General features: G+C 38.0%; 2 protein-coding genes across 5 annotated transcripts; both read right to left on the minus strand.

Annotated features, from left to right (window-relative positions):
- Positions 1–1,523: 1,523 nt before the first annotated feature.
- Positions 1,524–8,336, minus strand: svopl (SVOP-like). Of its 3 annotated transcripts, none has more exons than XM_084408114.1 (16): positions 8,157–8,336; positions 6,886–7,057; positions 6,680–6,780; positions 6,461–6,559; positions 6,156–6,227; positions 5,937–6,061; positions 5,449–5,512; positions 5,202–5,327; positions 4,987–5,115; positions 4,698–4,771; positions 4,382–4,578; positions 4,183–4,294; positions 3,204–3,285; positions 2,065–2,154; positions 1,840–1,953; positions 1,524–1,729 (listed from the first exon to the last, which is right to left on the minus strand). In XM_084408114.1, exons 2-16 carry the CDS (start codon positions 7,016–7,018, stop codon positions 1,718–1,720), a joined length of 1,530 nt encoding a protein of 509 aa, XP_084264240.1. In that variant the 5' UTR covers positions 7,019–7,057; positions 8,157–8,336; the 3' UTR covers positions 1,524–1,717. The 3 variants fall into 3 exon arrangements, with proteins under 3 accessions (XP_084264240.1, XP_084264238.1, XP_084264239.1); XM_084408112.1 differs by having other exon boundaries at positions 6,886–7,023; positions 8,157–8,233; XM_084408113.1 differs by lacking the exon at positions 8,157–8,336 and adding an exon at positions 7,552–7,911.
- A 673-nt stretch (positions 8,337–9,009) lies between these two features.
- Positions 9,010–27,979, minus strand: LOC311288772 (UPF0606 protein KIAA1549). 2 transcript variants are annotated; one of them, XM_084406365.1, is made up of 22 exons: positions 27,547–27,979; positions 26,296–26,519; positions 20,522–21,829; positions 19,941–20,029; positions 19,684–19,858; positions 19,244–19,374; positions 18,850–19,036; positions 18,702–18,761; positions 17,959–18,113; positions 17,695–17,872; positions 16,991–17,175; positions 16,589–16,794; positions 16,155–16,282; positions 15,844–15,858; positions 15,531–15,757; positions 15,154–15,383; positions 14,928–15,069; positions 14,497–14,850; positions 14,354–14,406; positions 13,518–13,654; positions 13,288–13,442; positions 9,010–12,760 (listed from the first exon to the last, which is right to left on the minus strand). In XM_084406365.1, the coding sequence occupies exons 2-22, from the start codon at positions 26,417–26,419 to the stop codon at positions 12,530–12,532; spliced, it is 4,470 nt and encodes a 1,489-aa protein (XP_084262491.1). In that variant the 5' UTR covers positions 26,420–26,519; positions 27,547–27,979; the 3' UTR covers positions 9,010–12,529. The 2 variants fall into 2 exon arrangements, with proteins under 2 accessions (XP_084262491.1, XP_084262490.1); XM_084406364.1 differs by having other exon boundaries at positions 16,973–17,175.
- Positions 27,980–27,984: the final 5 nt, after the last annotated feature.

Below are 27,984 nucleotides of genomic sequence, written 5' to 3' on the forward strand. Positions count from 1 at the left end.
TCTGATTTGCCCCGGGACGGAGGCTTCTTAAAGAGATTACAGAGCGCAGATGAGGGGAGGGTGAGAGAGGAGAGGTGGAGGAAAGACAGAGAGATTTTGACTACTTGATCTTTTTGAACACAAAAAGAGTGTAATGTCTCCCTCAAGTGGCTGTTATTGCATTTTAGATTGAGACCCTAGGCCTAGAAATTAATAATAATAAATAAATAAATAAATAAATGTTTCGGCTTTTCAGTCCGGGGACCCCTATAGGGGGCCGCAAAGAGTGACAGGGGGTCCATGGAAAAGTCAAGAAAAACACTGTAAAAAAAATGTATTTACAAAAAATAAAATGATAGGCCAATATATGTGTGTGTGTGTGTATATATATATATATATATATATATATATATATATGAGATTAAAATTAATAAGCAAATAAATATATTAGATTAAGACAGTAAAAACATAAAAAATGTGATTAGAATAAAAAACTGACAGATTACAATAGATTAAAATAAAAACGGACTAATATAAATAGAAACAAATTAGATTAAATTTAAATAAATAAATAATACATTTAACAAAATACATAAAAAGGGCTATACAGGCCTAACAGTAGCTACATTACTATAGTAAGTAGAAAAAGAAAGAGCCTATAAACTAATTTTAGATGTATTCAGGATGATCATATTTGGGTGCTCGTGGCATCTGAAAGATTGGAAACCCCTCAACCAAATGAAAATATGGTCATTAACGAAGGTTAATACTGTGTTGAAGAGAATATGATGAGGACAAACAACGTACGATATTAAAATGCAGAAGATTCCCTCGCTTGAGCTGAAGCGTCTCCTAGTATGTTAGTTAACTCACCCAAACTCTACCTACACGATAGCCTGTTTACACAACACAAACGCAAACGTATTACGACCAGACTGTAACGGCAAGCGCGCAAAAGTAAACTTACTAGTTAAGCTAAAAAAATGTTAGCTAAAGTAGGCTAGTCAGAATGCGTAAATCACGTTGTGAATGCGCGCTAGTCGTAACAACTCACCAGAGCACGGACAATGAATAAATGAAGCACAAATCATTTATAATGTTGTATTTCGATTATGTAGCCTACTTATTACAGTGTTATTTCCGGGGCATAGTTTTCACAACATGAACTGTTTTTTTTTTTTTTTTGGATAAATGCTGATAATGTTGTTTTAGTGGACTAAAATGAATGCCATTTTAGTAAATCTGACTATAAATGAATGAAAAGGACATAAAAAATACTGACTAAACATAAAGAATATTCTGTCAAAAGACAAAAATTATGACCAAAACAAAACAAACCCTCTGCTACTGTACTCCTGAATGAATGAATTAATACATTTTAGCACCGGCTTAGACGATCCATTTGCATACGGAAAAATGGACCAAAAATATTGATGATTTATCTTGTTTGCAAGAGCGTATAGAATGTTTTGTCCAATTAAATGCACACTAATATGAGATTGCCCCCTAATATTACCTATCAGTGACTAACAATAGCAAATCATGGGTTTGCCAGGCTTTAATATTCCAACTTGTTAACACAGAAAAAGGTTTTTTTAACAGATTTTGCCATTATTATTCTTGAAGAACACAACACAGGCAACACAATTAATTACAAAACGGTTTCAGCTTTAATATGAGATCATGTTTTGTTACAAAAGTGATATTGTCCTTCATCTCCATTGAGGTGTTGGCTATTTCAGCCATGTTGCTGAAATAGATGGGGAAAAAACTAAATTGTTAAACTGTAAGGAAGATAAACAAAATCATCTCAGTTTGACCTCAGTAAAAAGTTGCTTTGAGAGTTGTGAAGATGCTTACCAGTAATGCTCGTCCTTTGGTCTCAATGGGCATAAAGGCCACTCCTATCGCACAAATCACACACGCTATGGCGAACGGTGACAGGGCCAAAATCACAGACCTAGACATCAACACCTATGGCACATGCAAACAATGTTATCTTTGTGTAAATCAATAGCGTTAAACACAAAACACAGATATTTATTGAGATGAACACACACATGCAAAGTCAAACACATAGAGCACCTGTGCAATGAAAGGTGCGATCATTCCCCCAACTCGACTGAAGGATGTGCAAAAGCCCATTCCGATTGAGCGCACGGATGTGGGATAAACCTGCAAACACACACCAATCATTCGGCTTTGACTGAAATGCAATATTAACTCTTCCTTTAAAGGTTAAGTTCACACAGAAATGAAAATTCTGTCAACAAGTACTCATCCTCATGTCATTCCAAATCCATAAGATTCTTATGGGTTTGGAACGACATGAGGGTTAATAAATTGATGACAATATTTTCAATTTTGGGTGAACTATTCCTTTAAAGGGATAGTTCACCCAAAAATGAAAATTCTGTCAGTAATTACTCACCCTCATGTTTTTCCAACCCCGTAAGACCTTCGTTCATCTTCGGAACAAAAAATTAAGATATTTTTGATTAAATCTGAGAGTTGTCTCACTCCTCCATAGGCTTTTAAGGGACTGAAACTTGCTGGCCCAGAAAATGTATTAAAGACATCGTTAATATAGTCCAAGTGACTACAGTGGCTCAATCTTAAGTTTATAAAGCGACGAGAATAGTTTTTGTGCACAAAAACAAACAAAAATAACGACTTTATTCCACTTTTCATTTCCTTCTCTCTGGGCCTCGGGTCTTTTCACGTAGTGTTTAAGCGTAGTGCGTCTGTGTTGCACGTCACCATGTAGGCTCACTATTGGCCGACGCTGGTCATGTGTGATACTTGGTGACGTGCAACACAGACGCGCTACGCTGAAACACTACGTGAAAAGACCCGAGGCCCAGAGAGAAGGAAATGAAAAGTGGAATAAAGTCGTTATTTTTGTTTGTTTTTGCGCACAAAAAGTATTCTCGTCGCTTTATAAACTTAAGATTGAGTCACTGGAGTAACTTGGACTATATTAACGATGTCTTTAATACATTTTCTGGGCCAGCAAGTTTCAGTCCCTTAGAAGCCTATGGAGGAGTGAGACAACTCTCAGATTTAATCAAAAATATCTTAATTTGTGTTCCGAAGATGAACGAAGGTCTTACGGGGTTGGAACAACATGAGGGTGAGTAATTACTGACAGAATTTTCATTTTTGGGTGAACTATCCCTTTAAGATATCAAGAGGAAGTGGAGTGTTCATGTGTTCGGTCTCACCTCTGCTGTGTAAATATAGACCACATTAAAATTCATGGAAACCATAGAGCGCAGAAGGAAGAGCAGTACAGTGAAACCAAACCTGCACAGGGACAGACACATTCAGTCATCTACTTCAGCTGCACTTCTAACACATGACCACAAGAGGACCACGAATTGTTTGAGCACCCCTATTGGAAGTAAACTAAGCTTTCTGCAGTATAGTTTATGTACACTGTTCAAAGTATGTATTGAATACGTAAAACAGATGGTACTATAATTACTAAAGCAATAATAATAGCAGTATGTACTTAAAAGCAGGTACACAATATAATTCAACATTAAGTGAACATGCTTCATTAGAATTACATAAATGCACCGTAAATAATAAACATTGTGATGTAAAGTGTGACCATTGAAAAGCAGTGTTATTTTAGTATCATTCATAAAATCATATTATTAGTTTTTATTTTTATATTTTCCTTTTTCCTTAAAATTTTAGTTAAAACAATTCGTTTTTTAGGCATTTCATTTTTTTTTGTTAACATTTATTTTATTTTATATTTACATAAATATTTTCCATACTGTACATTATGTTGTGATGCCTAAATTCACTTTTAGCATTTAAAACAACTGATTGTAATTTTTAGCATTTTATTTGTACTTTATTTAGAATTTTAATATCGGTCATTATCGGTTATCTGCCATAAATTGAAAATAATTATCAGCTTATTGGTTTTGTCTTGAATTTTTAATATCAGTTGTTGAAAATGATATTAGGCATTATAAAATGATTTACACTGATTAGAAATAAAATAAGTTTAAGGTTTTTTATATTTTATTTAAGTTAACGTTTATTTCATGTTACATTTATGCATTTGGTAGACGCTTTTATCCAGAATGATTTCAATTGTATTCAAATGCTATTTCAATGATCAAAAATGCTTTTTATGGTTTTAATTTCAAATGATTTTAGAGAACAAGAGAACAATATACTCACATTGTTGTGCAAATATTAATAAGCATGAAAAAGACAGCACACAACACCAGCAGTATGGCCATGCTGGGCTTCCGTCCGAACACATTTAACAAGGCGATATTGAGGGGGATGACTGCAGAGGAAACATACATCAGCTTTTAACATTCAACTAAGCGGAGTATGTGAAAGTGGGCTGAGTGAGAGGTCAAAGGTCACTCACGTGCCACCTCGCCCAAACAGCTGATGAGGAGGGTCTGGTAATCAGCCATGTTGAAGGGGATGCAGTAGCACAGCGCCTCCTCCTGTTTGTGTTTGATCTGGTGCTCTGGGTCGGCATCTGTAACACACAGAAGGTTCTTCTCCAGTAACTCAGAGCTGCTCAGGACTGAGCCGTAATAGATGAAGGAAGCCACAAACCTGTCGATAAACAATGCAATACATCACACATTTAGCATACAAAAACTACACAGGAACTGAAAAGTGTATTTGCTGATTAGATTACACACACACACGCAACACACAGTGTTAGACATTACCATGAGTACCACAACAAAAGTGATGTTCTTCTATAAGCCGGGCTGATCAGAGTGAATGCATTTCCTCTTTCTGTCTGAACACAAACAGTTCTGTCAGTTGTACTCTTCAGTGCGTTTACACTTACATAAAAGCATAAATTAATCTGTATACTGTATTTCCTAACTGTTCAAAAGTACCTATTATCTGAAACTATTAATATATTTTTGAATCCAGGCTTCATTTAATTGATTCCATACACACTCTGTCATAAAGGACTCAGATAAAGAAAAAGGAACTTCTCATACATACCACTTCAGGTTCCCGTAGTTCTCCTTCCGGTAGGGAGACGCCATTCATCCTGGCGATCCAATTAAGTGTAGACATTGCTCCTTTTATGTTACCTGCTGAGACCTGGAACCGTGCAGACTCGGGAATAAACTAAGATGAAGGAAAAGAGTGAGCGAGTGAGTTAAAAACGAACATCTACTTTCAGCATATTTCAACGGCATTTAGACAAAACTCACCAAGAAGAGGCCAAGGAGTATGATGCTGGGAATGATGGAGAAACGGATCATCCAACGCCAGCCCATCGTGGGCACCACCGTCATTCCGAGTACAATAATAAGCATAGATCCCAGCATCCAGAAGACCTGTCCACCAACACAGGTAAGGTCAGTATTGGAGGTTTCCCAGTTGCAGGTCAAACATAAATCAAAAGGTGCTATAGAAAGTTATTATTATTATTAAAATAATTTTGCATTTGGCACTCACTGTGGCAAGAGGCAGCAGGAATGCTCTGTGTTTAGCCGGGATGAATTCGGTCTTCAAAATAAACCTTTAAAAAAAGAAAATAGCAGAGAGTTTTGGAGAGTTAGCCAATGCATTTGAATTATTATTTTGACGTATTCTGAAAAATCAAGGTTACCACAATATATGACTGATGAATTTCCATGAGCTTTTTCAGTTGTTTATGATTACTGGTTCAAGGTTTAAAACATATTTTGAAAATGAATCATTCAAACATAAATTACTCAGAAGAACAATGTTCTCACAAAATGAACATTTCTATGGCTCACAAGCAAGTCGTCGTCTAACAAAGAGACATTTTTGAAACATTTTTCAGTAAAGTATATCTTGATAAAAATGTATAATTGCATATTTCCAGAACAGAGAAACACTATTTAAATAAAATTCCTTGACATTTCCAGGTTTGTATGTATTGAAAGTATGTGAGTACAGTATGTTTAGTGTAATCTCACCCTTGAGATGTGGCTGCAACACCGCAGCCCACCATACAGCGCAGGAAGATGAACCAGCCGTACGATGGAGAGAATGAAGTGAGCAGAGAAAAATATGATGCCCATATAAAGCCACCAAACACCACCTGTGCACACAAACACATGATTTTCCCTTAAATCTAATTTAGCATAAAATCACAATATACCACGTGTTATGGATTAAACGAAATATCGTCTGACCTTCCAGCGTCCATATTTGTCGGCAACATAGCCGCAGAGGACCCCAAATACCATAAAACCCAGGAACACCATCTAAAAACAAAATATAAGTCCTTTAATGATGATATCATCATGAATGATGATAAACCTGGGATAGAAGGAAGTATTTTAGCATTCAATAATTTATATCACCTACAAATAGAAACAAAAATCTCAACCAAACTGGTCAGAAAGACACACGTGTGCAACTTGCACTTCAACATTCCACTACTGTCAAACTTCTAAAGAAAACAAAATAAAGCGCTCCGATTGGACGAGCTCCTCACCGTGGAGACAAGAGCCACCTGCCAATCCTCTAGATGCCATTCACAGCGGATCTCAGGAGAAACCACAGCTAACAACATGATCTCCATTGCCTCCACTATCTACACACACACACACACACACACACACACACACACACACACCAGCAATGAAACATGTAAGCAGTAAAGACAGTATGCTGGTTAATGAATTACAGAGACAAACACATACACTTGTCTTACATTGGCACTACCCATGATGACAAAAAGCAGAATATGAAAGCGTCCAAAGCCGATAGTCTCCACAGCATCCTCAACGGTGTAGTATTTGGGTTCTGTGTGGGCTACGGAGGTCAAAATCCCACTCGATTAGGTGACTGGAAGCTTCTGGAAGTTCTCTGAGAGTAAACATATCTACTTTAAGTTTTGTTTGTTTGCTTGTTCCTTACCTTTGGCCTCGGCAGGTTCAGCAGGTGTGTTATTGCTGCTACTGGTGTTGATCTCTTCCTCCAGCTCCAATTCCTGAAGCTGGATGCCATTGACCAGCTGGGTCTTCATGGAAGACGATCGCTTTAATGCCATCCTCTCTGAAAAGTCGACTTATTTCTTCAATCGCAGGCACTGAAAAGTTTGGATGAAACTTTTTATGTTAACAAAACAAGGCTAAGACCTTAAAGCAACAGAAGAATGCTTAAAAAAATTATGATGGTATCATTCTTTTTGGACATGGTAGCATCGTATTACCGTGATGTTGTTTTTGACCATGATAATACCATGGTTTTAGGGAAATTGACCATGTTTCTGGACACATATCATGATAATATCAGGTTTTTTTGGACATAAACAAGTTTTCTAGGACAAGAACCATGGTAATAATATCATGATATTCTTTTATACCTTTTGATTATTAAACAAATACCATGGTATATCAATACGTTTGATCATTCAGTAGCATTTTATGACCACTTGATACCTTCACTGTACAGCCATAGTATTTTTTAAGTGCTCTGATTATTTGTTACAATGAGTGACAAAATTACACCACACAGCAGACTAATCTACTTAATATTTAGCCTATATGACTTTTTTATGTGAAGAATATAATAAATTCTTACTATAACATCGGATGATGAGCTCATCAAACACGATTCTTCGTCATGTCGAAGCTTTTCCCATCGCATCTCATCCCGATTGACACTTTTTTGATACTGTAGTCTATTTGACAGAGAGGCAGCTGATCAAGAAATTCCCGTATGTTGTGTCAAGACCTTTCCGCGATTTATGCAAATCAGTCTCGCAAAACGCTGATAAAAATGGGTCCAGGAGATTTCTAAACTATAAAATCCTACCTACTTCGCTTGTATAATCCAGATTCTGAACTCTGTAGAAATTTAAAACTCCCAAATGCAGCATCAACCTCTCCCGCAGTAACAACACCCGCATACACCTGCCGACAGGTAAACAACGTCACAACCTTCAGCGTGGAGGTTCTGCTTAACTTTTAAAGGGACATGACTCATTTTTTCTTTTGTTTTTTCCCCCCCTTTCTTTCTTTCTTTCTTTCTTTCTTTTTTTGGCAAGATAACACGCCCAATATCGTGTTACTTTTCTCTATTTGTAAGGAACTGCGGGTTGGATTATTTCGCTGTTTATCGAGAGTGGACGCAGCTTCTCTGAGTGGACAAACAGGTTTTAGTGTCCTATGTCTGAGTATACTGACCTAAATCTTGTAAAGAAAGCTGTGGGCACTGACATGTTTGTAGTCTGCATATAGCCCACATTCTCGCCAAAAGGTAACAATTGCAATTCTACGGACCTGTTAGGCAAGAGACGTGAGTAATATTACAAGGTTTCAGCCGAAGTGGGCGCGACTAAAACATCCTGATCGGTCACATTGACTGACTAGGGATGGGCGATTCGTGAATATATCATGTTTATGAATAGAATCTTTTCAACGAATCCGTTCAGCCTGTTTACAAAATGTCCAATCGACTTCACTACATAGGCTACTTTATGTAGTTAAGTCGATGAAAGCGTAGGCTACTTCAAAATAGTTGATATATACATTGAATAGATGTTTATTTGAAAAAGAGTTAAATTAAATGTATGTGGATAGGCTACAGAGAGTAAATACATTTTGTTAATCCTTTACATGTTTAAATTTCAGAATTAGGCCTATTTTATTTTATACCATGTTATTTTTATTGAAGCCATATCTGAATCTTGAACTATTATCTTCTTCCAATATAGATAGACAGATGGTTACACTTTATTTTAAGGTGTCATTGTTACAGTGTAATTCTATATTTAAGTACTGAGTAATATTAAGTAACTACATGTACTTACTATAGGGTTAGAATTTGGTTGAGGGTTAGTTGCATGTAATTATGCATAATGTACTGTTATTACTATGGTAAGTAGGCCTACATGTAACATATATAACAAGGACACCATAAAATAAAGTGTTACCATTTGTATTATTAATCTTTTCTTTCTAGATTTATGCTGCATTACAGATTGTATTAGATAAATTACCTCTACTCATACTGACACGAAAGAGACATAACTGACGGCACATTGTTTATTATTTAATTTACACAACAATATAGAGACACTAAACATCAAATACTGGGATGCAGTTTGCAGAGACCAAGAGAGAAAGAAACAAGACAGAAGTGTGTATATATATATCATATATATATATACCTCCATGATAGGATCACAAAGATGGTGTTAGCATCTTTAACAAAAAAGATGAGAATGTGGTTAGATTTCAGGTAGTTTAAATGAAATGAAAAATTAACTTTCTGTAAGATTTAGTTTACATTCCTATGACATCCACTATGGCACCGACATAGGGACAGGGGGAGGTATACTATTGCGCGCACTCACTCACACACACACACACACACACACAAACACACTGCATTAAGTTAATCTCAGAGTTTGCACATTGTAATTGCTAGAAATATGATTAAGTTGAATGTACAGTTAAATGCTGTAAGGGTTTGATGGTTTCAGACAGTCAAAATACCTCTCTCTCTCTCTCTCTCTCTCTCTCTCTCTCACACACACACACACACACACACACAGAGTATATTGAGTATAGCACCATGTTAATCCATTGACTGAAATATAACACTTATTCGCAAGGTAGTCTTTTATGAATACGTACACTTCTCATTAAGAAATATAAAAAATAAAAATATGAAAGAAAATAAAAGAATCCCAGTTGGTCTTTGCACAGTGGGAAAGGGGGCGTCTGACAATGATGTTTGCCTCTTACTGGTCAACTGTGGACTACATACTGAATATTTAAATATGGAGAAATGTCCGTTTACATATTAATACTCTTTCTATGGGATATATTTTAGTCATAAATATTGATTTTCAAATACTTTCAAAAATATTATTCAGATTTAAAAATGACAAAATACTGAACATTTCTTTTTTTGATGATCAGGATGGTTTCTCTGTGCTTTGACCATTGGTTTTTAGTCTAATGAACCAATACATATTAGTCTTTCAAAGTAAGCTAAATTCTATCAAGCCTGTTTGTAGTATTTTTCAATATTTTTAAAGACTATTAGCATGCCCATCAAGACATTATCACACAAAATAAACAAGGAAGAAATAAAGCATAATCCATCACTTCACATGCGTACCGATTTAAGGCCTGCCAGGAGTCTACATGATTGATAGAAATATAGAAAGAATGAAGAAAGGAGAATTCTAGATGTAAGAAAAGACAGGGATATAAAAAAAAAGAGAGAGAAAGGGTTTCCACACCTTTTGACCAATACATTTCCATGACTTTTCAATTAGTTTATTATTGGATAACGATTCTAAAAATCATTTTATTGCACTCCCAAAGAGCAATTTCCAGCGAATGAAATATTTACTAGATATATATGATGTAACCTGAAATCTAGAAAATATGATATAAATTATGGATCATTCAATGACCTTTTTTCAAGCTTGAAAAATACGAATTTTCCATGATATTTTCAAGTTCTTCACGAGTGTGGGAACCCTGTATAACCAAAATAAATAAAAAATAATCAAAATAAAGAGAGGAAAAATAGTACAGGCAATTAAAGGCCTTTAACCTCAACATATTTCCTTACAGGAATCTTTACAACACCTCTGTGCAAATCCACATGACCATATACATGAAAATACCTACCGTAAGAATGCCTACCGAATTACGAAGCTAAAGGAACTATATGCCTCAACAGTGATTTGGTCTTTTTTTTTTTTTTAAATGTCCCATAGCAACACTTTTCCCACATCTTTAATACGTTTCATAACAATAAAAATAAATACAATCTAATATGTTTAACATATAATCTAACATATAATCAGATTGTGCTCAATGGGTTGATACATTAATATGCAATATATATATTTGTATAGAATATGAACTCACTTATATCTTTCTTTATAGTATTTATATAGTTACTGTATACTATACTCTCTTTTCCATAATAAACTCTTTAACTGATTGACTTCCATTATCACCATGATATGAATGTGCAAAGATGAGGAAATGTGCAAAATTAATATCAACTGAGAAACTACCTCAGCCATACTTTTAGAAAGACACTGAAATGATTGGACAGCCAACATTCATAACCCACTGGCAAAAAAATACACACGGGCATCATGAACGTTAGCTTTGATACTTTTCCTCAGGTGCAGACCGGTTGGACAAAGTAATATGATGTTATCGGCATGGGAACCATGCTGGTCTGCAACTGAGGCCGCCTGTCGATCATCTCCACATGTGGGCTGGCTCAAAAACCGACTCCAAAAAGTACGCAGAGTAACTTCACTGTTTACAATCCTAACAAAAATCTGTTTCCCTCCCCTGCAGAGTTTGAAGTACTCAGAGCTCAAATGTAAGGCAAGACCTGAAGACCTTGACAGACTATAGCTCTGTTCCAAAACCTTGTGAGCTGCTGCACTGCCTACTTGGGCAGCATCCCAATTGTCATGGAACCTCATAAGTGGCTCGTGTGGAGCACACTACACTGGCTGCAACACAAATTGACTCGATTTGCAATTGATTTCAATCGAACGAGTTTAACGTTAGCATGTTGCTAAGCTAACGGCGTGATACTCTAAAAAGTAAAAAACACGCAGAGCTCACAAATGCTGGGTAAAATAATATAGACTACTTATCAAATTAAATATTTCATTATAATAGACATTTCTCTTGCCTAGTCCAGAGTTTAATGTTAGCATTTTGCTAAGCTAACGGCATGACACTCTAATAAGTATAAAACTATACAGAACGCACAAATGTTGGGTAAAATAATTATTTTAAAGTTTTTATAAACATTTCTAACTTTAGACTGGACGTTTCTCTTGCCTCATTCACCATGCTTGTGGGTTTGCCTTCTCTGTGAAGAATTATAATTTGGCGGGAGGCTCACTAGATTGTGGAACAGAGCACGTTTCCACTTGATAATCCGTCTTGAATAATTGGGAGAACAGGACAGCGGCAAAAAAAGAAAGAAGAAAAAAAAAGAAAGAAGAATGCCACTTCAGAGTTTTTGGCCAGGGCTAGTTTGTAGTATTGTGGCAGAGCCCAGAAATGATTTTTTAGCACCAGAGGAAGTCCGGAGACACGAAGATGACCCATTTGAAGGAAGCACTTAGAGACATGGAACTGAATGGGAGTGATTTTCACATTAGCAACAGTCAGCACTAAGTCTTGAAGGTTCACAGCTCTCAGCATGCAAATTGAGAGTCTGAATACGGGGCAACTTTGTCTATATTTCTAAACAGTCTGGACATGACGTTTAGGGTGTGTTTTTTCATTGTGAATTACAGGAGAGAGTATTTAAGTGTATTTTCTGCATGTCAGCAGTGAAATGTAAATTGTGGATTTTTTCCTGCCAATACAAGCAGGGACGATTGCTAGTATTTCTTCATATGTAACAGACCAGCCGTACTTGAATTTGAAGATTTTGGTTTGGGTTTTGTGTAAAGCAGTTTCTCAGCCATCGAGCTGTGTTGGGGTTTGTGAGGTTGTTTACGTGGTACGTCGGGAAGTTAACCAGGACTGGGGTTTTGGGGTGGTCTTTCTCAACTGTGGTAGCTGACAACAGCAGCCTGTTTCTGAGAAAGTCTCTGCAGTTCTTCCCTGATGGCCTTGATGAGAGAGGCAGAGGAGTGAGGGGGTGGAGAACGCTCCTCAGGGGCAATGTACCCCGCGCTCGAGGCTTCCAGGTGGGCCTGGGGTGTTGTGGGATCCTGCAGGGACGTCCTGGGCATCTGGAATACAGGTGATGAAGAGTATTCCGGGAATGTCAGTATCTGCCAGAAACAGAGAGGGAGAGAGGAGTAATTAATAAAATACCAACAATTCAGGAACATAATAAACATACAGATTATAAATATATATACATCAAATATTTTAAAAGTTAAAATATATTCTCTGAGAATCAGAGAGGGAGAGAGAAAAATGAATAAAATACCAACAAACATACAGATTAAACATACACAAACTTATATTAAATATACATTATATAGAAATATATACATTTAAAATATAAAGTTTATTTTAAATACATTTTAAATAAATTACATTAAATATATTTAAAATGAAGTAAATGATTAAAATAAATATTTTGATTGATCTTGATTTAAAAATTAAACCAATTAAATGATGTAAGGCTATTATTACTTGCCCATTCACACTATTGCCATTGATTTTTATTGTTTGCAGCTAAACTGCTTGTTTTGGAAATACAATAGCACAGTTTTGGGATTTTATAACATCCCATATTGAATGGCATAATATTATATTTACAAATACAATTCTGAAAAAGATTTTGATTTACAGCCTCTCGGTTGGATCCTGGCCTAGAGATCTCCTCATCTGAGCGGTACTGGGTCCAGCTTGAACCTGAGGGTCCAGATACACTACGGCCAACTCCAGGATACATTCCAATCCGACTTGACAAGCCCACTTGTGTCAGCTGATGCAACTGTGCACCTACACACACAACATATAGCAATTATCATAGCACATAAATTAGCACATGTTAAATTTAACTAATATGACCTTTACCTGTGCTTCCCCCCACTGGTCGTGGCCGAGAAGACGAAGGCATCTCTTCTCCATACTGTCCCCTGCTGGAGTATCCAGGATCTGACTGCATCTCTGCTGATGCCAGATACGCAGAGCCTTGCGCTTGCCTGTCAAAACTATACAAATAATCTGCTGAGTAAATATTAAATCTAACAGGATCAATATTTATACACTAGTAGACAAATGACCACATCCGTTGTTCCTGTACTCAAACTTTTTATTCGCTCTGATAACATCACCTTGCATCTTGTTTGCTGGATGAAATCCAATACTTGTTTCTTACTAATTTTGGGTTGCTGATTCCAACAAATAGTGCCTGTTTTGCTCTAGCACATCACACGTAGCAGTTTTGCTTTCGACAACCATTTGTAAAATCAAGTAGTCTTGAGCAAAGATGACCCAGATGATATCTACTAAATCTGAGGGTGGTTTCCTACATCCACACAACAACAGGACAATTTTATTTTGTTATCATTTATTTAAAAATTCTTTGACATTAAATTGATTATAAAAAAAAAAAATCCAATTCTTTTGAGGATTGTAAGTTATATGATACATTTTGAATACTTTTTTGGTCATCAAAACGAAACATTTTCCTGCTTTTGTTAGTGAATATATATAATTTGAACAATCTTCATTCTAATTTTGTGAAAATACTGTAAGTGATGGAAAGTTTTTATTGACTTTATTTTTAACAGGATCAAAGCACAATTGTTTTCAAGATGCAGGGCTGTGTAACCATTTTAACAAGGAGCATCATCCTTCTTTATCATGTTTACATATTAAATTGCTTTACTTCCCAGAATCCTCCTCACCTCTGCAGTAAACCCTGTACCGATGTGGGAGACATTCCTAACTCAGCATACCTCTACAGAGAAGAGAGAGAAGAGATATTTCACATGAAATTTCACATTAGTTGCATTCAAATTCAATCATTCAAACATCCACAGTCACTCACCGCGGAGAAAGGACTGTGTGCAGGGGCTGCTGGGTAAGAAGAGGAGCCCCATTGGCGTGAGGGGCGTGAGGACGGGCTGGAGGGCTGACCGGGGCTGATTCCTCCGACGCCAGTGACCGCAGTAATGCCAGTGAACGTTAGAGGAGCGGGGCTTCCTTGAGAAGAGGGTGAGACGAGAGCAAAAGCATCATCCAATAAGGAGTGCATCTGCTGCCGAGCTTCTTCGATGGTTGGCTGAGGGGGGGCGTAGGTGGGCGGAGCAGGGGCGGGGCCAGATGGTGGTGATCCAGGGTCCATAAACACCTCATCGGTAGGAGAAGGGCTTTCTGCATCTGGGAGCTGATCTGCATCAGACTACAGGAAGAGAATCAGTGAATCTGCGTGATTTAGTTCAGTGAAATCACATATTTGCATAAATGTGTGTGTCCTACCACATAGGCTACGTTGTTGACCCCGGGGTACTTCCTGTACGTGGCATCTCCGTCATTAATGAGGCGATCTTTGTCTCTGAGACTTCCGCTTCCACTCAAATTTTGTCTCTGTCTGTGCCTGGGAGAGCGTTTTCCTCTGGAACTGCAATTCCCAAACAAATTGCATTCACTTTCCTTGGTAGCAAACCGGGAAAGTGCAAGACAAGTGAGATTTATTTCCACTGACCTTTTGCGTGGCTCTCCGCACGATGAAGGCGCGCGTTCCTCAGGATGCAGGATCTTGTGTATCTGCTCCTGAGCTTGTTGATACACTCGCTGCTGCTCGGAGCTGTCGGCGAACGCTGCCATGATGTCCTCCATGGAAGGAAACTCATAGTGGCCCTTTCTCTTGGCACGCAGGCGGATCTTATTGCGATGGTGTTCAATCTCGGATTTATGCCTTAAGGCCACTTGGATCTGCGTCAGTTGGAAGAATGGGAATAAGTTGTGAATGTTTTCTTAAAGATGACATGAATTCAAGTCATACATAATTTATTGATGAATATTTTGGGAAATATGTTGCATTATGCAAGTGTGAGGGTATGTGAAGAGGAGTTTGCTAACCTCACTGTTGACATTTGCTCCGTCATGCATCTTGTCCATCAGGTTGGGACTCAGGGCTTGGTTATGTGGATAGGAGGGTGGGCTTGGCATGGGCTGCATGGCAATAAGCTGTATCTTATTGGACACTCTGCGTGTTCCATCTGACGAACCTCGAGACAGGCGGTCCACATGCTCGAATATGGACGACGAGGACAACTGCTCATCCACACCACTTCCAGGCTGAGTACCTGAACATCAAGGGCAGATGTCAAAGGTCACACATTTTTAACTAACAATATACGAATGCAACTTGACTATGGGTAAAGAAACTTACCATGTTTGTTTTTTGCTGTTGAACCGCAGGAATAAATGGAGAGAAAGAGGTTTAATTTCATTCATTTTATTTGATATGTCATTTAATTGAGCTTTTCACATTACAAATCATCCCAAAGCAACTTTATATTATACTTTTATTTATTAATTAATTTATAGAAAGAATTATTATAATTCATTTTAACAATATTATGTACGAACGATGTAAATGGCTCTCTTAATCAATGGACCATTTAATCATTGGTTCACCCGATTCGTTAAAAAACGGGGATTCGTTCAGAAACGTGTGTGTGTGTGTGTGTCATATGGTACCATGCTTGCTCTTGCGATGTTGGGGTTTGCTGTCACTTGGCGTCACAGCAGGTCTGGTGCTCTCCTCAGCTGATTCTCTACCGCTGGATGCTTCACTTCCTAACGAATCTCCATCAGATGGAGACAATCTGACAAAAACACAATTTGTGTGATTAAAAACTCATATAAACCAGCGTTGTTATTGTGAAGATTCGAAATTATGCCTAACTGAAATAAATTTACGTTGAAGCAATAAAAATTGCTGGGTGGAAATACATAAAAACTAAATAGTAATATAAAAAAGAGAAAAGCACATAAAAAAATGACAAATTAAACATTGAAATAAAATGAAAATTTAAAATATAAATACAAATAATACTGAAATACCACTGATATAAATAGAACCTGTTCACACACAATCTATATCACATGGCACATGATCAACAGTTCCTTACCGGCCTCTTCTCCGTGCTGCACGTGATGCTTTTGTAGATGAGCTCTTCGATTTAGGAGTGTTCAATTCTCCGCCCTCTGAGGGCGTGGCCTCTTTAACAGGCGGCGGTAAAGAAGCGGGTTCTTGGATTACCATGATGTCATCCTTACTGTGTTGCCCCAGGTGTAGCTTAGCAAAATCAAAACCTTTAACGCTGGGAGGCTGCAACTAAAATCACAAACACACATGAATGGACAATAAATATGATACAACCTGCTAAATTAACTGTTGCAATGTAGCTCATTTTTCCGTAAAAGCCCTTGACATGGGTGAGCAATAATGAGCACAGTCATGAACCTCCTTCACATGTAGTGTCTATGAGTGGGCAACACATTCATACACTCACACACTCAGAGACCCAGACCTTCTGTCTCTGCTGGATGGTGCTCATGGCGTCTGGTTGAAACTCCAGCTTCTCAGAGCGGCACAGTTTCCAGTAAAGGATGATGATGATGAGGATGACCACCAGCACTGGGACCACAACTCCTACGATCAGCCAAATGTTACTGGGCTGAGTCTCAGAGGGCGGAAGGGCCAGCTTCTCCACCGCTGAAACAGAGTAATGTGACATTTGGCACAAAAAAGATCCCATCTGCTAATTTAAATAGTGTCTTGACTTGAGAAATAAAATTTTCCTTGAGCTTTTGACATATAAGAGGTCTTTGTACCATTAAAACCTCCTGCAATTGTCATGGTTAAAACATCCTCTTCATTAAAAAAATTATTTAACTAAACTCCAAAAATAGCTTGTTTGGATATTGTCCGTAAGTAAACAATTTCATAATGCATTGTCTTTAAATGTCGGTTTTATATGGATAATGTTTTTAAAACACTTACTCATGTGCAATAGTGTGGGGCCGTTGATACTTTTCCCTATACAGTGACGTTAGCCAATCATAACTGTGGTCATTTACTGACAAGCCTTAAAGGAACCTGCCTTAAAAAAAACTTTATTTACAATGTAAGTGAACCTCAAGGAACATATATATAAAAAAATAAAATAAAAACATGTCAGGACCCCTTTAAAGCCGCTTCCAAGTTTTCACATTTCACATTTGGCTGACTCACGTGTGGCCAAAACTCCATGTACTCTGTAGCCCAGTACGATGGCAGCTCTCTGCAGGTTCAGTCTGTTGAGCATGACTGCAGTGGCCTGGGCTGGCAGTCTCTCTCCTGACCCCGCTTCCACGAAATACACCAGCTCCAACGGGTAGTCTGGGCCATCCAGACGGGACGCTCGAACGATCTGAGGCACACCAGGGTTCATGCTTATGTCATGTGTGGGAAGGATAGAAAAAGTGTGTACACTTTTGTATGTGTGTTTGTATGTACCTGCACACTGTTGTTGCCAATACTAGTAGCTCTTCTCCATCGTCGATTGCTAACCCCAATCCCAAGTCCCTCTCCGACCAGCAGTGCTAACCGCCTCTCCATTTTGGCCTGGAACGTCCTTTCATTCACACGCTGGTCCAACACACCCAGTAAAACTGAAGCAAATGCACATAAAAAAGAAAATGTTCATATTTTTAAGTTTCCTTCACAACCTACGGACTAGTATAAATATGCCTGCCTTTTAGTTTAATGAAAATGTAAAGGTGCTGAAAGTAACTTTATCATTACACAATGAGAAGGATTAGATTCAAAGAATCAAAGAAATGTTTTTTATAATTATATGAATTAATTATATAACTTAAAAATATTAATATTTACCTAACATAAGAACTCACCTCAAACATAATATTGCTTTGCTTCTTTAATAATTATTTATATATAATATAATAAGTCCTTTTTTACTAAAATTTATAGATCAGATGATATGACAAAAACAGTGTAAGTAAATGTCCATTAATTTGTCCATTATATTGTTATTATTATTTTTTAAAGTCTTGTACAGAATGGACCAGCATCAATCCTGTATGCTACCCAACAATCTAGACATAAAACCTATTTAATATGTAACTATCTATATTTTACTTAAATATGAATTAATATTTTATAATTATAATGATGAACTTCCAATATTGGTCTTCGTCTCAAAATCAAGTTTGTTTGAAATTTCGAACACACCCACATACCTGTTTTCACCCAGGATGTGCGTAAAAGGTGGGACACATTCAGTTCAGGATAATTAAAAGCTGGAAGACAAAAATTGCGATGATAAATGAATAAGGATCATAATAAATTAAGACCAAGAGCCTGTGTGTGTGTGTATATGTCACTCACGTTCAGCGATCTGCAGGGTAGGAAAACCGAGATAGAAGCTGAACTCCACAGCGCTGAGCTGCCTCATGTGGCCACTGACGTCTGATCCCGTTAGGAAGCCGTGGGAGTCGCGCACAGCAAAGGTGATGTCCACCGGAGCCTTCTGCTGCCGCTGACCCTTAGGAATGCTACTAGTGATATTCACAATCTAGACACAGCAATGATACAGCATTATCAATACAATTTAAAGATAAGCAAAACACAGAATTAAACTCTAAAGGAGAAAAAAATATTTTTGTTGACAAGCTGTTCATGAAAGAACAGTAATGTTCAAATTCATGTAAAGTGTGCTAAAAATGTGTTTTATTTATTATTTGAATTTGTCTCTGCCAGTGGTTCTAAGGGATTTACGTACGTGAACTGTGAAATTTCCATTTTCTTGCGAGCGCTTGCGTACTTCCGCATAGGCCATGAGCAGCCCCTTCTCCACACGCTCGCTGAAGCTACACAGACGCACGTCCACATGACTCGGCACAAACTGCAGCACTGCAAGAAAAACAAACTAATATAACACTCATTCTTAAAATATAAATACAATATTTATATTATACTTCTATATTATATAATAAAACAATTTTTTTTAATTCTATTAAATATTACATAATATTAAAATATTTGTTTTTTATAATTAAAAAAATATATAAAAAATAGTTATATAATTTATTTTAGAATTATTGCTCAGAAACAATGTTGAATAAAAATAAATGAATTAATTAACTCACTTTTTTGTTTCCTTTTTTGAGTAAACCACACGTGAGCATGGTTATATTGGTTATATGTTGGTGTCTTTCTCACCTGTATGGACCTGATGTTTGTAATCGGGCACTGCATATATGGTTGTGACGGATAGAATGGTAGAAGAAGAAGTGCTGTGTGCTGATTGGCGGAGAGTATTGATGACGGACATGGCAGTGTACACTAGTGGACCGGAGACTGCCCGGAAGATGAAATTGGGCGGGGCTTTGAGGACCTGGATTGATAGCACAGATTGATATCAGTGATCCCAAAGATAAAATGCTGATGTGTGATCTGTTGTGATCTTATGCACTGACCTGTAGCTCAACTGAGCGGTTGAACTCGCGTCGAAGAATCTCCCGCACATGAGCTTTGGCAAACGCCACGGATGACCCACTTGGCATTCCTGCAGGAGTCACACAAGAAGGTTGTAAGAGATGAAAAAAAATATATACCTGTATATAAAGTGAAATAATAGGATTACACAAATAAATGAAAACAATTTTTTTTAGCCCTCACAACATAATAAAGATTATATTTAACAGTGTTACATTATTTCAGTCTTAAATGTAAATTATTACAGTTTTTAAAGATTAACTAAATGTGAAAACAGAAAATTAGTGTGCACAATAATGATAAATTATATATAAGATATACAAATAAATAGAATAAAAATAATTAAATAATTGATAATATTGGTAATAAATACCAGTAATGCAAAACAAATAAATTAAAACAAAAATTAATTGAAAATGATAAATTAGTATAATTAACAAAATGCTAAAATAGAGAAAATTAATGTGCGCATAGAGAAAATCTTAATCAGCCAGTAATTGATATATTACTGATATATTGTGCATCCCTAATTTCCCAAAATTAAAATATCTTGTTGTCTTACCCACTCTGACTAGGTACATATCCGGTTTGGTGATGTTGCAAATGTACTGTCGGGGTGCGATGGACAGAGGAATTCTGGGAGTTGTAGGCGGTGGGCTTTTGGTGGAGCTCATGGTAGTCGTGGTTTTAGTTGTAGTTGTAGTCCTGATGGGGGTTTTGATGGTGGTTGTACGGGGTTTCGTAGGAGGGGGCTTCAGCGTGACGGCTTGTACTACTGGACCCTCTGAGGTGCCGGGTGGAGGCAGGGCAGTTGGCACTGACGGTCGGGTTTTGCCCACATGGGACGTGGGTATGGAAGGAACACCCTTCTTTGGGGCTTCAGGAGGTCGTTGGGTCTCGGTGGTTGATGGGATGGGAGGCTTGGGTTTTTGGGGTGGAGTTGGGGTCACTGATGGAATGGGCTGAGGGGCTGTCAGGTCAATATGATCAGGGACTTTTCCCAAAGTTGCAGTGGTAGTGTGGGGGGTTCCTACAGTGTGCGTGGGGGTAATGTGAGGGTGCGTCCTATTCCTCGCAATACTAGCGTTCTCTTTGGCTTGCAACGTGTTGTAGTATTCCAAACTGTTCATGTCGGGAAGCAGCATTTCAGTTGGCTCGATGGGAAAAAGCTCCGCCCAATCGAAATCCAAATCATCGTCCATATCGCTCGTGTCAGGAGCCAATGGAAGGCGGGGATCAGTAGGATGGGCCGTCCTTAAGTTATTCCCGTATTTTACGGTCGCGCTGGGCTGGAGGTCTCTGGAAGAGAGGGGCAGGATGGGACGAGAGGGGAAAGCTGTGTTGTAGCTGACTGTGGCGTCATCGTCGGCATCATACGGATCGTATCCATGGGTAGGGAGGGTGGTGACGAGAGAAAACTCCTCCCCTTCGGATCCCATGAATGTAAGAGTTTCCAGGTAGTCTCCGGATCCCCAGTCCACCTCCGCAGAGTGGGCGGGATACATGTCTTCGGGCGGCACCAGGGTCGGGGGGGCTGGCGTAGGCGGTCTGTCGCCATGGAGAGGAGGCATCTGGCTGGGCGTTAGAAGGTCTGGGGGCCGTAACAGCAAGTGGATGCCCTGGGCCCCGTCGCCTAGGTTACCCGACCCTTCGGAGCTAAGGGACGGGGTGGGATCTATACTGGAGGCACTGTCGTGGTGACCAGGGGACGAGGGATGTTTGGCACCTGGAGGCGTGTGAGCTGGACGCCTGGTTCTTTCTGAACGCTGAGGAGATGAAGATGATGATGATGAAGATAAGGCAGGAGGTGAATGTGGTCTTGTTGGAAGTTGATTGAGGCTCCTTTTAGACATGTTGGATGGGAGCTCCACTTAGGAAAGATAAAAGAAAAAGAAAAGTTTGAGTGCGCTGCAGGATGGCACAAAACCAAACAACAAGAAATTCAATATTTGCAAACAGCAGAAGGTCTGAGTGTAAATACAACACATCCAAATCTTTCACAACACACAGTTCAGGAAGAGCCCAGATTGTACCCGAGACACAGTCATTTCTTTATGCAAACTAGCTTCTTTATGCAAACTAGCTCTGTGGATGAGTATTAAAGTGAATTTAAGATCTAAATCAATCAATCGAAATCCACATACATATGATTAGGTTACATGAGCTAAATAAAAGGCTTCTGAAAGCTATTTTAACAAATATTGGGTCATTTTCAGAAAACTGGGCTATTTGTGTTCCCATGACCCATGACTTACAGCTCTATTTAGTATAATGCAATAATAATAATAATATAATATTCTACTACTAATAACAAAAAAAAATAAAACACTTTTATAATATTTCAGCAAGTGACATTAAGTCTTTTTGATCACGTGGTTCAAGCAGAAGTATATTTATTAGTGCTGTCAAATCTAACATAAAAGTTTGTAAATGTAATATACTGTATATATATATACACATATATATACACATACTTGTACACTTATCCTACATACACAACTAACTCAATTATCATTCTATTCCAGACTTACTGTATGGGGTTAAAATAATGTTTAGAATTATGCTGAAGGTTAATAATGCTAAATATATTACATAAATATACTATATAGACATAATATAAGTCAGTAACAAACAGTGTTGTAATTGTTAACTAGAACTAAAACTTTTAGCTTTTAGTCTATTAAAAATACCTTTTCGATAATTGAAATAAAGCTAAATATAAAACTTAAACTAAAAAAAGAAAATGAGAAAACTGAAATAAAGACATAATTACTAAAACCTAAACAATTCAAATGAAAACTGAAAATATAAAAAATAATAGCGAATACAGGTGATGTTTATGAATCAACCATTTCAAACCCCATAATCTGATTATTGCGAGGCACAGACCACCATCTGGTGGCCACTGTCCATGCAGCTTGTGGATCTGATTTCTTGAAAGTGCACAAAACAATAATTTCCATTTTCATGAAAATCATGATCCAATTATGGTTTAGCATGGACTGAAATAACAACAGCTTAACTAAAACTCATATCATAAGTCTTACTATCGCAGTAAATGTGACACCGCTGACTCTTAAAATGACTGTTCTTTATTTCAACGAGCCATATGGTACCGAGGCTGCCTATGAGAGCTGGCCTTTTATTAATGTGACTGTGATTCATCGGCATTGTGGGCCACTGAGGCTAGAACAGAGGGTTTGTGGGTAATGAGGCTGATTGAACAGCACAGTGTGGGGGATCAGGGGAGTACAGGACAGCTGAGTGACATTAGTAGGCCAGTGTGTCATACTAGCTGAGAGAAAGAAGAAGTAAACATCACGTACAGTAGCAAAGATGAACCTTTAACTGAAATTGAATGTCAAACTGAATTCGAATGGCTTCAAACTTCATGGTGGTACCAGACAGTGCCAGACATAGACATGCCTTGTCATGTTTCCTCAGGTTAAAAAACACTTGTCGAAAATAGCAATCCGTCTCTTTAGTGAGTCATATTAACACTAAACTAACAAACAAAAAATTCTGGACCTGTGTGCCAACCATCAGACAGCAAATGTTGCTATATTTGATATAGCTATATAACAATATAAGAAGTAAAGTGTGAACCAAACTGTCGTCTACTTCAGCAAGAATCTGGGTGTTAATTTATGGACAATGACGCTGAGAAAATGTAATAGCCATTGAAATGAATGTTAAAATAGAAAAAAATATTATTTGTAGTATATATAGTATAATAATATGTAGCCCCTCCCCCTTTCAGCACTGCTCTCCTTGTGTTCTGTCTTCCGGTTTGTATTTCCACAGCATGAAGGTAAGATCTTACGGATTCATGAATGAACCGCTCGGTTTTTTTTAATCTTCCCGGTCTACGGACGCTTGTTTTGACATCCGCTTCAAACATTACAATGCTCATGATCACTTTCCTTAACTCTACAATAAGTAAATCCATTTCACCAGCTATAATTACACGGTTATAATTAGCCTATATAATATAGAAATATACAGATCTACCGCAAACATGTAAGTTCAAAGACAATTTTCGAATTCTTCACTACAGTAAAAATCTACACTTTTACGATGAAACATAAGGAAAATATAAGAACGTGAATTAGACAAGAATGTTAGCATCCAAACGATATTGGACCCCATTGACGGACAATTAAAACACAGAGTCATTCCTCAAAGTATTTTCTTCCACTCAAGAAAGACATTTTAACATAAGGGTGAGGAAATGATGACTGAATTTCAAAATTTTGAGTAAATTGTCCCTTTTAAATCTGTTCATGTACATCACCCAGTCAATGAAGGCTCTAATGTATGCGTGTTGAAACTGCAGGACGAGCCACTCTGGGGAACGACATACGAAATAACTCCAGTAATTAACTTCAGACTCAGTTAACTGTCAGAGCATCCCCGGTGGAGAACACAACTTCACACAGGGGGAAAGAGAGACCCCGTCTCACACACACACACACACACACATCCTACGAATGGCTCTGTGGCGTGGTCAGGCGAGGTGTTTCCATGGTGATGCTGCGTGTTGCATGTGTGTGTTGCAGGAGTATGTCACATGACGACCGCTTCATCAGTATGCTACAGAAGCAGCGGAGAGAGCACACAGGCATTTCTCACACCGACAGAATGAGCTCACGCGAACACGTACACGCGTACACTGATTCCACTGACACAGATTCCCAGGCATAAAGGAGAGAAAACAGAGGAGAAACTGCATCTATGAATAGCAGCACGTTATTACGGACCGAAGTCCACTTAGCTTTGATGTTACTAAATCCAATCATCAATGCCGACCATCAGATACCGCAGAGCCACAGAAAGAGAACGATTGTGTGAGAGAGAGAGAGAGAGACTCCACTCCTCACACACAAGATCAATGGCTTTAATGGGGGGCCTGTTGCACCACAGGACACACTTCCATCACAGCTGTGGGCTTGCCGGGGGTGTGTGACTCCTAATAAACCCCCTATCCTTTACAGTATTTGATGAAGTGGGTGAGCCAACGTGCATTTGAAAGTTTCGTCTTCCCTTTCAGAGAGTGATGAGACGCTCATCCATCTGTCTGGGTTTATGTGTGTGTGTGTGTCTTACAGTGATGTGTAACCAGCGTGAACAAATAATCAGCCGGCTGTCGGCCAAAAGCAACAACAGACAGCACATCTCCAGTTACTGAGTGACTGTCAATAATCTGAAGCAGGGTTTTCCAAAAAGGAGTTTGGGAAAGAACTGCAGGGGGGGGGGTCGTGAATTGATGAAAAACTATTAATAAACAATTGAATGTAAAATTTTAATAAATAAATGGGGCTAGAAGATAATCACAATATAGCTTAGTGCAATTATCAAATCAAAGGCTGCATTTTAATTAAATAACTATATGGTCTTATTAAATAACTCTCTAAATCACATTTCATTATTATAATTATCTAATATAATATATTAGTACAATTGTAATTTACAACAGTAATATATTTTTGTATTCATTTAGTAAAAATACTACTATTGCTACCACTACTATTAATAATAATAATTATTATTATGATGATGATGATGATTATCAACATCGGAGAACATTGAACATGCAAATGTGTCATTAAAATATTTAAATATTAACCAGTAGTCTATAGTCTATTTGACTTCTAAGGGGTTTGGCTGACAAAAAAGTTTGGGAACCCCTGATCTAAAAAAAAACTTTTCTCACTTTAAAGAACCTTTTGATCAATTGAAAGTTTCTACACTCTGGTGGAGAAAACAATGAACCAACAAACATTTCAGTGAATAGTTCATAAAAGAACCATTTTTTTTTCTTAATGTGAAGAACATATTAATAATCGAAAGAACCTTCCACTATAAAGAACCTTTTGTGGAATGGAAAGATTCCATTGATGTTAAAGGTTCTTCACGGAACTATCAATTCCAATAAAGAACTTCTATCTTGAAGAGTAATCAAAAAAATAAATAAACTCCAACTGAGCCGACCATTCGTGATCTGTATCCTCAGCACGTAATTTCAAGAAAATATCAATCTAAGAAGTCACTGTGTGGGCAGATATGCACTTCCTTCGAACTGTCTCACACACAATTCAATACAATTCACTGTGAATCCCATTCATTCTGCACCTCTAACATCAACAGACGTCATTCACACAAAGAGAGCATCACTCGCACATACGCCCACCGTCTCTCTGACGTTCAGATCATCTGTGATAGAAAAGACTCGCTATTTATGATATTGACTCACAATAGAGTTCACAGACACCAAATGAAATGTAACGGAAGTGCCAAAAAGCAAAAATAGTATGCTAAAGGCTTTCGATGAGATACCTGCCACAGGTGAGCTGGACGTCGGCATGAAGCCCACCAGCATCACGGTCGCGAGCAGAAGCGCACAACATCCGAGCAGACGCCGGGAGCTCCTCAGGACCATCCTTGAACTGGAGCTCTCCATTTTTGCTTGTTTCTTATTCAAGACAGGCCATCTGACCCTGATAAAATGTCCCCCGGATAGCCACAGGTCTTCCCGCTTGGTATCCTTCCTCTATACATTGCTGTGAGAAGGGAAAACACATAATCTGTTAGAGAGTAAAGATGAATCTCACATTAGTTCAGAGCTCAAAATAAGAGGAATTGGAAGCATCATCATCATCCTCCCCACATCAATCAATCAGTTTAGTTTCCATTCTTGGCAAATAGTATCAGTCTGCTATACTGTGTATATATCTTGTATATGTTGTAAATGTAGTTTATTGTATATTTTGAGAGATCTGAAATGTGTCAAGTTGGTCAAGATGTCAAAGTCTTCAATCAAAGGTCTGGGATTTCAATATGAAGTTGAACTTTTTTACATTTTCTTCCAATGAAATGTTTTTATTTTTATGGTTTTTTTCAAACCATTTTTTCAACCTTTTTTTTCAGGCCATCTTTGCATTACATAATAATTAGTGATTAAACATTGTATCACCCAGGTCGATATTGATAATGAACAATTTCTGTTTTCAAATAGTGAGTAGGCCTACATATGTGTACATCTAATTTTTCATAATTATATTGTATCATCAAATGTTTTATCGTCATCTTTTTAACTCATAAAAAGGTCAATTAAGTAAAATATCTAAACATATAGAAAATTTTCATTAAAAGCAAAATATCTATCTATCTATCTATCTATCATGCATCATACGTAGTATAATTTTCAATTACTTCCATGCCATGCAAACCAATAATGCCATTAAGTGAATATACACACTCTGGGAATGTAGGTTACAGATCATCGGTGCGCGCGGCCCAATGCTCCCGTGAGGTTAATATCACGCGCATCATGTCAGACAGGTATAGAGATAACGGGCATGATCTGAATCAGATAAAAAGCGGTACAGATAGAAAAGGGCGGGTGTGGGAACAGACGAAGCGCATGCACAGGGTCAAAGATGGAAAAACGGCATCTTCAGACGCTTAGGATCTCCCCAACCCCTATATCATATGTTATATACATATTTTTGGCATTTTTGAATGAGATGTTGACATGCAAAGATACAAAAGCTGAATAGTGCCGTATATCGGAGTCGTTTTCGTTACCTGTCATGTTGAAATGCACCTCGCGCGGATGCGGCTCACTCGCGCGCCCCTTTACACACACCCGATATCAAGATGACAGAACGGCCATAAATAGAGAATATCGATGCAGGGAATCAAATCAGATGAATATATCATATATATATATGCTGACAGCACCTCGTATAGACGGTATCCAGACCGTTGCTCGAGCGTGGTTCATTTCCCGGTATCCGGTGTAGATGTAATTGTGCAGAAGCGGTTATAAAGGTCTCGCTCTTCCCACGAACGGCCCATTACCCAAGATCCCATCCCTTCCAAACACGCTGGACGAATTGCACCGCTTAAATAAATATGTGAGCCGCTTCTAAAAGATATTGTTGGCAGCCCATGTCCATTTCTTCGGCGTAAAACACTCCACAGAGGAGAATTACGCCTTATCGATATCTGCGGCGCTTGGCA

The sequence above is a fragment of the Rutilus rutilus genome (assembly GCF_951802725.1).
Source record: "Rutilus rutilus genome assembly, chromosome: 4".
NCBI classification, from domain to species: domain Eukaryota; kingdom Metazoa; phylum Chordata; class Actinopteri; order Cypriniformes; family Leuciscidae; genus Rutilus; species Rutilus rutilus.